The sequence below is a fragment of the Cystoisospora suis genome (genome assembly GCF_002600585.1).
Source record: "Cystoisospora suis strain Wien I chromosome Unknown contig_1773, whole genome shotgun sequence".
Lineage (NCBI taxonomy): Eukaryota > Apicomplexa > Conoidasida > Eucoccidiorida > Sarcocystidae > Cystoisospora > Cystoisospora suis.
In genome coordinates this window covers 7,748-17,307 of record NW_027154573.1, presented here as the reverse complement: position 1 = coordinate 17,307, position 9,560 = coordinate 7,748, and the positions used below count along the sequence as shown (strand labels likewise).

General features: G+C 41.9%; 4 protein-coding genes across 4 annotated transcripts in view; 1 reads left to right on the top strand and 3 right to left on the bottom strand.

Moving 5' to 3' along the window:
• Positions 1-35: 35 nt before the first annotated feature.
• On the bottom strand, positions 36-1,688 carry CSUI_003928 (uncharacterized protein). Its single transcript, XM_068064123.1, has one exon. It carries the CDS (start codon positions 901-903, stop codon positions 589-591), a length of 315 nt encoding a protein of 104 aa, XP_067923905.1. The 5' UTR covers positions 904-1,688; the 3' UTR covers positions 36-588.
• A 370-nt stretch (positions 1,689-2,058) lies between these two features.
• On the bottom strand, positions 2,059-3,108 carry CSUI_003927 (uncharacterized protein). Its single transcript, XM_068064122.1, has one exon. The coding sequence runs from the start codon at positions 2,346-2,348 to the stop codon at positions 2,247-2,249; it is 102 nt and encodes a 33-aa protein (XP_067923904.1). The 5' UTR covers positions 2,349-3,108; the 3' UTR covers positions 2,059-2,246.
• A 78-nt stretch (positions 3,109-3,186) lies between these two features.
• Positions 3,187-6,770, bottom strand: CSUI_003926 (lsm domain-containing protein). Its single transcript, XM_068064121.1, has 3 exons — positions 5,948-6,770; positions 4,658-4,785; positions 3,187-3,797 (listed from the first exon to the last, which is right to left on the bottom strand). The coding sequence occupies exons 1-3, from the start codon at positions 6,021-6,023 to the stop codon at positions 3,567-3,569; spliced, it is 435 nt and encodes a 144-aa protein (XP_067923903.1). The 5' UTR covers positions 6,024-6,770; the 3' UTR covers positions 3,187-3,566.
• Positions 6,681-9,560, top strand: part of CSUI_003925 (succinate-coenzyme a beta subunit) — a 6,360-nt gene continuing 3,480 nt past the window's right edge. The window contains exons 1-2 of the mRNA XM_068064120.1: positions 6,681-8,510; positions 9,001-9,083. Coding sequence (XP_067923902.1) covers positions 7,702-8,510; positions 9,001-9,083 — 892 coding nt within the window. The 5' untranslated portion in view covers positions 6,681-7,701. The remainder of the gene's footprint in view (positions 8,511-9,000; positions 9,084-9,560) is intronic.

The following is a 9,560-nucleotide window of genomic DNA, read 5'->3' as shown; positions in this document are numbered from 1 at the left end:
TCAATCTGTCTATCGTTCTGTATGTTTGCTTAAAGAAAGGAAAGAAACAGAATGAAGCAAGTAGACAAAGGAAGAAAGATAGCCGAAATCTTTCAGTTACGGAGATTATGAAGAGAAGAATGTATATCATCCTTCTGCTTAAGAAGAAGAAGAAGAAAGCATGTCTTCCAAAGGTTTGCTTTGTATGTATCTATCTCTGTACTTTCAGGGTTTCTTCATCCCTTTTCATTCTCTCAATCCTTCACAAGCCGGCAAAGAGAAAGGAAAGAAAGAACGTGTCTAGGCAGATCGATCATTTTCCACCGGTAGACACGCGCCGCAGATCTATTTCTCATGTGTTTCTTTTCTCACCCCTACCTTTCTTTAATCTCTCTAGCTGTCTCTATTCAATCTATCTCTCCATCTAGCTACCTTCAATCTGTCTCCGATTTCTCTGCCTTATGATCTATTTGTCTTTGGTCTATCAATCTCCCATCTGTCTATCTCCCCGAGATTCGTTTGTCCTGTGTAGGCTTGTCGTATCTACTGTTGTCTTTCTGTAGGGAGACGAACGAATGAGTTGACGACTTGAAGTAGCCGCCATCTTTCTTACTTTTCTTCTCGTTCTTCTTCTTTTCTATCTTTCCTCTGCTGAGTTCTTTTTCTTCTTCTTGTCCTTCCTCTTCTCGGTGTTCTCTTTATTCCTAGTTCAGCTGGGAGGTAAGCTGAAGAGTGAGGGGGGCGCCCTGACTCTTCTTCTCCTCTTTCTCTTCCTTCTCTCTCTTCTTCTCTCTTGCCACAGATAGTGGAAGAGATAAAAAGAAAGAAAGAAAGAAAGATGGGAGTTAGGAGAGGAAGAAGAAATCTCAGAAAGCTCGGTGAAGGCAGAAGAAGATGCAAGAGAAGATGATGATTAAAGGACATACACAGGAGAAGGTAAGATAGGAAGGAGAAGAAGAAAAGAAGCGTCAAGAAGAAGAAGCTTTCGACGAGGATCTCTTCAAATACAATAGCCGTCCAGTCTTCTTCCTGCTACTACTAGGAGTGTCTGGTCTCGTGATACCTCTGTCTCTCTCTCTATACATAGCTGACATATCAAAAGAGCCAGGCCTCCTTCTATATAAAGTTAAATATAGATCTAGATACATCAGCAGGTATATCAAACCATTCATGTATATATGAGGAGGTATATATTCGTATATATCCAGATGTATTTATGTCCACACGTTGGTAGGTACGGAGAACGGGATAGATACATACAGATCACCTCGATAAATCATTCTCTAGAAATACCTACAAGCATCAACGATAGATAGATTAAAGACAGATAGACACATTAAAGATGGATAGATAGATTAAAGATAGATAGATGAATAGATTAAAGATAGATAGATAGACTGAAGAGAGGTAGAGATAGATAGGTAGATAGATTAAAGAGAGATGGATGACCACGAAGTCTCCCAGGAGACAGTTAAGATCCGGGGTGTATCGATTGCTTTTCTATGGCACACTTGGAGGAGAGACAGCCTTTACAGGATTATTCAAAATATCTGCAAGAGAGAGAAAGATCTTCTCCTTTTTCTTCCTTCGTTCATTTCTTCACCTCGAAAAGATCGGGGAGAAAGAAAGCATTCTCCTGCATGCAAAAAAGCCAGTTCACTGTCTATACAGACACTATTTATACCTACCTGCGGATATACACATGTATCTTCTCTATATATATGTACATATATATATATATATATATGTACACCTTTATATGCGTGAAATTTTATGTGGATGTATTTCCTCTCTTCCTAGGGTGTACATACACGCAGACCATCTTGCTTCTTCTCCTTCCTTGAAGAGATTAGACTTCTCTTCTTATTCAACGACCTTCGCTGGAACGAAAGAGAAAGAAAGAAAGAGTGAGAAAGAAGGAAAGAATGAAGAGGATAAAGCTAAAGGACTGATGGATACCCTCTACGATAAATGCCAAAGAAAGAAAGGAAGAGATGAGAAAGAAAAAAAGAGTGGGAAAGAGAAAGAAAGAAAGAAGAGATGAGAGAGAAAGGAAGAGTGAAAGAGAGACGTTTTCTTCCTTTGATAGGTTAGGTACGTATTCTACACAGTGATACAGTTGGAATAGATTCATATGTCTCTTTCTGTAGATATTCCTCCTCTACTATGAGGAAGAAGAGAAACAACAGCATCGCCTAACACGGCTGTCCGAGTGTATGTACACCTACATACACCTTAAATGAACTCTCCATCTGTCAATAGTCTTCTCAAGCAAAGATCACCCTCGCATCTTGAATAGCACATAGCACTGTAAAACGATACTTAGATACATAGATTAAAGATAGATAGATAGATAAAGATAGATACATAGATCAAGGTTTCTTCTCTTATCATCCTAACTTATCTGCTTCCCCCCTTTATCATTCCTCTCTTTTTCTCTTCCATTTCTTTTTCTTTCTTTGAACATCTCATCCTTCATCAGATTGACAAGAGTGATCAAACAGCATCTCTCTCTCTCATTTTTCTTCTCCTCCTCCTCTCTCTTCGTTTTTCTTCTCCTCTCTCTTCAATCGTCTTCTCTCTCTTTCTCTCCATCTAGTCATTCTACTGCTTCTTCTTCGTCTAGCTCACACAGTCGTTTCTTCCTTCTTCAAGACTTCTTTCTTCTTTTTTCTCTTAGGCTGGGTCTCTTCTCTTCCTTTCATGAGTATCCACCTCCTCTCTCTCTCTTAGAGGTCAATCACTGGCGGGGTGCATTATCAGGGGAGAAGAAAGAAGAGGGAATTAGAAGAAGAGAGAAAAAAGGCAGAAAGAAAAGGAGCCTTATATCGCAAGTCTGTAAGACTCTCGATCAGCCTCCTAATCTAGTCATTCTCTTGGCGTGCTCTTCTTCTTCTGTTGACAAATTTCTTCTTATCTCATCCTGTCTATCTATTTATCTATCTGTCTGAATATCTTCTTCCTTATAGACATCTGGAAACACCTTAGGAAAGAAAGATCTCTCCTTTCTCATCTCTCTCTTCTCGTGGGTTGATCAGTCTTTCTCTCTCCTTATCTCCGTATATCCCGTCCTATATAGACAGAGAGAGAGGGAGAGTTCACTCGGTCAAAACTTCTATAGAAATATACTTAAATACATATATATATATACATTTACATATATATATATATACATTTATATATATACATTTATATATATATGTATATATATACTCACATATCCGTCATCGTCATACGATTGCAGACACACACATGGAGATGTCTATACACGTACATACACCTCTCTCCCTACATATACCGACCTCACCTCCCATCCATGTACGTAGAGACAGGGAGAAATAGAAGTGAGAAGACATGTCTGCGCTGTGTACGTGCTCTCTCTCTCTCTCTTCATAGAGCTACATAGAAAAGGCATGAAGCATAAGAAATCTTTCAGACATCTCCACTTATGTACATAGCCGCCCTTCCAGAGATAGATCCGTGTAGATCTCCATATCTCCGTCTAGGATTCTTTTTCCATGTCTTTGTATGGTCTCTGTATCCTCTTGCCTCCTTAGGTGAAAGAGACCTTCATGCTCTTCTTCTTCTTATGGAGCTCCGCCGAGAATTCCTGCTCCTCCTCCTCCTCTTCCTCCTCCTCTTCCACCTCCACTGAGGCCTCCCCTCCCTCCTCGAGCCACCCTGGCGCCTCGCGCTCTCATATTCATCGCTCGGCGCATGCCTACAAGTCCAAGAGGTCTTTTATACTTGCCGTTCTTATCCATCATGCGGAAGAATGGCGCATGTCTTAACATATCAGGGAAAACGATAAATTTCACCTAGAAAAGACAAAGCCACAAGAAAGAGACACTCTCAAAGACAGACAGATAGATAGATTAAGGATAGATAAAGATAGATTAAAGATAGATAGATTCACGATGGAAGAGAGAGAGAGAGAGAGATGAATTTGCATGGAAGAAAGAAGGTAGGAAGAAACAAATGCATGCATGCATGCAAGTCTTTAAGAAAAAGAACCCCCACGCTGATGATAGAGAAAGAGGAGGTGAAAGCACGATAAGACGCTGTACACAAGGATAGAGGGTTCTCATGGAGGAGATCGAGAGATATGACGAGAAAGAAGGAAAGAAAGAGAAAGAAATAGCACGCAGCAAAGACAAAGAGAGAGAGAGATGGACTCCAGATGGATGATAAGACATACCACACTCAGATGCACAAACTAAATCTAATACACATAGAGGCAGGCATGCCCCAGCATGTATCTATCTATTTATATACAGATGTAAGTCTATCTATGTTCGCCACTAGGAGTATCGAGTGTGATCTCAGGTGGAGGCGTAGCATGTATCTCTCTATGTACCCCTCTATCTCTCTGTCTATGTCTATCTCTGTCTCTAGCTATCTTTGTCTTACGTGGATCTTCTACCATACACACCCCGAACGAACAGACTAGAGATAGACAGATAGAGAGCTAAAATAAAAGAGATGGATAGATAGATAGATGGAGAGAGAGAGAGAGAGTATAAATAGATAAGGATAGATAGAGAGGTAGAGAGAGGATGGAAAGGTAAAGTCTTGTTTCTTCTTTCAAGAGACACGGACAAGAAGAGAGAGAAGAAAGATGAAGAAGAGGAGAGAGAAGAGAGCTATGAGAGTGAGAGAGAGAGGATTCTTGATTTACCTGGCTACCTCGAATATAGACCTGCTCCAGAGACACTACACGTCCGTCTCTATGTGTGACGGTGACTGTTTGAAGTAGGCAATTCATATTATCTTCCGCGTTCTCCAAAATACCTCGATAGACTTCGCCTATCATACAGAGACACACACACACACCTGTCGCCATTTATATGTATCCGAATATAAGCCGGATGGCCTCTACAACTCTCTTCAAGGACAAGGGAGTGTGCGTATCAACGGAGGTATATATTCGGAGCTGCATACATACACATATATTTATAGAGAGAGACAGATATGCATGTATGATAGATACACTACTTTCAGTAAATACATGTGTGTATACGTTACACATATATATAGACACATACATATGTATACATGCATATGAGAGCAGAGTATGCGAATATATGTATACAGATAGGTACATGAGAGCAAAGTAAATATATAAACGAGCAGAGTACATATGTATAGGAGCAGAATAGATATATATATATATACGAGCAACGTATACATACAAACGTATATATATATATGTATGCATGCTGCTCTCAGCATATATGCATGGATACATCTTCATGAAGAAATATCTCCGTATATGCATACAGGAGAGCGAACGAAAGCCCTCTAAAGAGAGAAAAATGAGAGGGCATACGCTCATCAAAGAACAGTTAGGCCTCGCGCGAGACGACATTTTCCATCCATGTGCATGCACGCCGATGTGTACATACACTTGATGAGTAGCTCAAGAGAAGACGAGATGAGAGAAATGCCTGCAGTAAAAGAGAAGAATCCTTCTTCCCCTGTCGACGCGAAACACCTAAGAAACCCTCTGTTACGCCTTATGTTCACATAAAAGAGACACCGCTGCATGCAAGGAAAGAAGAAGAACTTTTTCCTGAGATATCTGAACCCAGTGGCAAGAATACCGTGAAAGAAAGAAGAGGAAGATGCAGTGTTAAGTAATGAAGAAATAGAAGGCGAAAACAGAATGAAGAGAAAGAAGAGATCTTTCCATCCCTGACTACACGACTGTTGCAGAAAGAGAATGAGGCAAAGACGGCTTGACTAAAAGGAAAGAGAGAAAAGAGAGAAAGAACGACATGCACCTTAAGCCCATAGAGACATATTCACGAGTCTCGCGCGAAGACAATGAGAAATGAAAGAAAGAGAAAGAAAGAAAGAAACTGGAAGTCTATGGGTTGAGCTGACAGATGTAATAGGAACAACTTGGAGTCTGCTACAGGGAACGAGGACAGGATGAGAAGAAGAAAAGAAGAAGAGTGAATCTTACCTGATTTGATCTCGACAGTAACGGTATGCCCCAGGCCTTCATAGAGCAACTTCACGGGTGTACCCACACCTGCCATTGTTCTCTCGAAGAAAGTAAGAAAGAAAGGAGGAAAAGAAGAAGAGAAAAGAAGAAACAATAGATACCAAAGGAAGAAGTGCGAAGAATCTGTAGCTGTCGCTTGAAGATGTTACGATGGAGGAGAGAAGATCTGAAAGAGAAAGAGACTGTCGAAAAGAAAGAAGGGAGAGGGACGGACAGAAGGAAACGAATGATAAGAAGAGAGAGATGTACAGAGAGATCCGTGGTAAAAGGAGGAATACCCTGGAGGAAGGAAGAGGAACTCGCTGATGGCTGAGCTTTACCGCAAAGTGAAGAAGAAAGAAACTGGGCTGTTTGAAGATAAAAAGGAAGAGGAGAGTTGCTTCTAGTCTGGAGAAAACTTTGCGAAGAAAGAGAAGACGACGAAGAAAAGGAGAAAAGAATGACAAGGGGGAGAGGTCAGAGACCAACTAAGAATGGAAAGAGAGGAATGAAATAAAGAAAAGAAAAACAAGGGAGGAAACGTGTGTCTTGTTTTTCTTCCCGAGTTCAGGTGTACATACACCCGAAATTCACACCCCGCGCCGCCAATAAGGTGAGACTGACAGCACTCCCTCCTCCTCGCATACATAGAGATAGATATCTCTACTCAACTTCTCTCTTCATGCAAATAACTCTTGCTCTTTCATTGAAACCCCTTCCGCTTCTCCCCCTATTTTACATTTTTGTGTGTCTATCTCTTTCTACACAGCTACCAGTAGAAAGCGGGCGAGCTCTTCTAGACTGTTTCTTCAACTCCTTTCATCTTGTTCTTCTTCTTCTCTCTCCTTCTTCTTCATCCCCCCCCTTTTTCGCCACGCATGTCCCCGCCGCTCGCTCGCATCGGGAGCAACTCCTCTTTGGACCGACTATAATCCGGAGATCTCTCTGTTTCTTCTTATAGAGGGCATGAAAGAGGAAGAAGTTGGGATGAAACCCTATCTCTAACGTAGAAAAGGTCTGTTTAACGAGTCTGCCGGAAACGTGAGAAGAACACTCTCGGAAAGGTCTGTATTTCGTCTTTGATCATTGCTGTCTCACACAGAAAAGAACAAACCGCGTAGCCACCCTGCCTGAGAGAGAGGCATAGAATGTACCAGCCGTGGCCCTAGGAGTAGTAGGAGTAGGGAGTGAATGAATGCGACAGTCGCCCGAGCTCTCTCTTTCCTCCTGACTGACCTCTGGGTCGTCTTCTTCTTCTTCTGTATCTTTCTCTCCGGGTGTCTTTGAACGTCTTTCTTTTCTATCTTTTTCATTTAGTTAGTTCGCCAGGGAGATTTCCTGCTATGTCGTTCTCAATGAGTCTTCTATGAATTTTTTCCTATAAGTTTCTCTTCGTCAGTGTCAGCTCTCTCAACGTCTTTTTGAGGTGTACATACACCACACTCGCTTGTCACGCGCGCTCAGTATAGTTGTCTTCTTCTGTTCGACTTCGACGACATCTCCTCGTATCCCTCTTCTTTTCCCCAACTTACACCTTTTGAGTGTTTCTCTTCAAGGACTCTTCCTTTGTTTGCTTATTCATCGAATGTCTCTTTTCTCCCTTCTTCTCTGTTCATAAGTAGCAAGCATTGGACTTCTTTCTTCCTACGAGTCTTCGTCACTCGTTTCCATTCCTTTCCCCCATCACTGAGCTGTACATATACCTGAATCCTTCTTTCCACTCCTTATTCACTATGGCGGCGTCATCAGCATCCTCATCTGCTTCTTATCGCATTCTTCTCCATCACCACCGTCATTTCAGTCGTTCTTCTTCTTCCTCTTCCAGAACTCCGGTCTCTCCATCTTCTTCCTCTTTGACACCCCTCCGTCAATCATCCTTCCTCCCTTCTTCTTCTCGTTTCTTTCCGTCGTCCCTCTTTCCCGCTCAAACTCTCTCCCTTTTCCCTCCCGCAAGAACCTCTCCCGCCTCCTCCTCATCTTCTCTTCTTTTCTCTCCCTCCTCTCAGCATCACCAAAAGCGCTTTCTCTGTCTCCACGAATACCAAAGTATGAAGCTAATGGGTCAGTTCCACATTCACACCCCCAAGTTTGCAGTGGCTTCGACCCCGAAAGAAGCGGAGCAAGCGGCGTGTTATTTTCTTTCTCTCCATGAAGAAGAAGAAGAAAAAGAGAAGTCCTCTTCTTCAACTCATGAGTCTACCCACGGCTACTTATCTCATGGAAGATCAGGAGAGGGAGACGGGAGTTCTGTCGGTGAGCCCATCGATTTCGTTGTGAAGGCGCAAGTTCTTGCAGGAGGCCGGGGCTTAGGCTACTTCAAAGAGAATGGCTACCAAGGAGGTGTACAGATATGCGAAAGTCCTCGAGAAGTGGGGATTGTCTCCGGGAAAATGCTAGGAAAGACGCTCGTGACGAAGCAAACAGGCAAAGAAGGGAAGAAGTGTCACCAGGTGCTTATCACTGAAAGATTCTTCATTCGCAAAGAAAAATACGTCGCTATTCTCATGGATCGGGGAGCTGGCTGTCCGGTGCTTATCGGCAGGTAAGAAAGAGGGAGAAAAGAGTAGTAGAATTAGAGGGAGCACCTTCGAAAGATACAATTGAAGCATAGATATCTAGATAGGAAGGCAGATACATTTCAGATCGAATCTGATAGAAAGGGAGAGAGATGCTGGAGAGGTTCGCGGTAGGGCAGGAAAGAAAGAAAAGAGGGAGAAGAGAAGAAAGATGTCTTTCATTCGTTTGGAGAAGACGAGGTGGGTAGAGGGTTGAAAGATGAGAAACGGACAAAGATGAAAGAGAAAGAAAAGTCGTGTCGGGGTGTATGTGGGGGGGCAGGAGGAGGAGGAGCAGCAGCACAAGCACCAGAAGCTGCCTATCTATCTATCTTTAATCTATCTATCTATCTATCTTTAATCTATCTATCTTTAATCTATCTTTATATCTATCTATCTTTAATCTATCTTTAATCTATCTATGTCTATACGTGTCTTTTCTTTTGTTTCGTGTGTTTTCTTGTGATGTCGTGCTAGCGCTCGTGGTGGGACAAGCATCGAGGATATCGCACATAAATATCCTGACTCCATCCATAAAGTTCCTATCGACATCAGTCAAGGTATGTATCTATCGAATCATCTATATCTATACGCTTCTATATATACAGATATATAGATAGATTCCAGATAAAGGGATAGATAGATTAAAGATAGATAGATCAAAGAGGGGGAGATTAGAGACAGGTATCTTTTCTGCATGTCGTTGGGGGAGTGTATGGGGAGTGCTAATTCTTTCCTATCTTGTCTGATGTATTTTGACCTGTTGAGGGCTTGCTTTGTATGCGTGTAAGTCTGTACATAATATATGCATATACATACATATATATATATATTTATATATATGTACGTCTTGTTCTTCTTTCCTCGTGTCAGGGGGGACGTGAAGGTCGTGTGTATCTACTCTTTGTCTCACCGCGGCACTCTTCACATAGTGGCAGAGAATACAAGTAGAAAGAAAACTCTCCTTACGCTCCGACGTTCCCTGTGTATATGAACATACAAGAATGTATAGATCTCTCTATATATGTACATACACA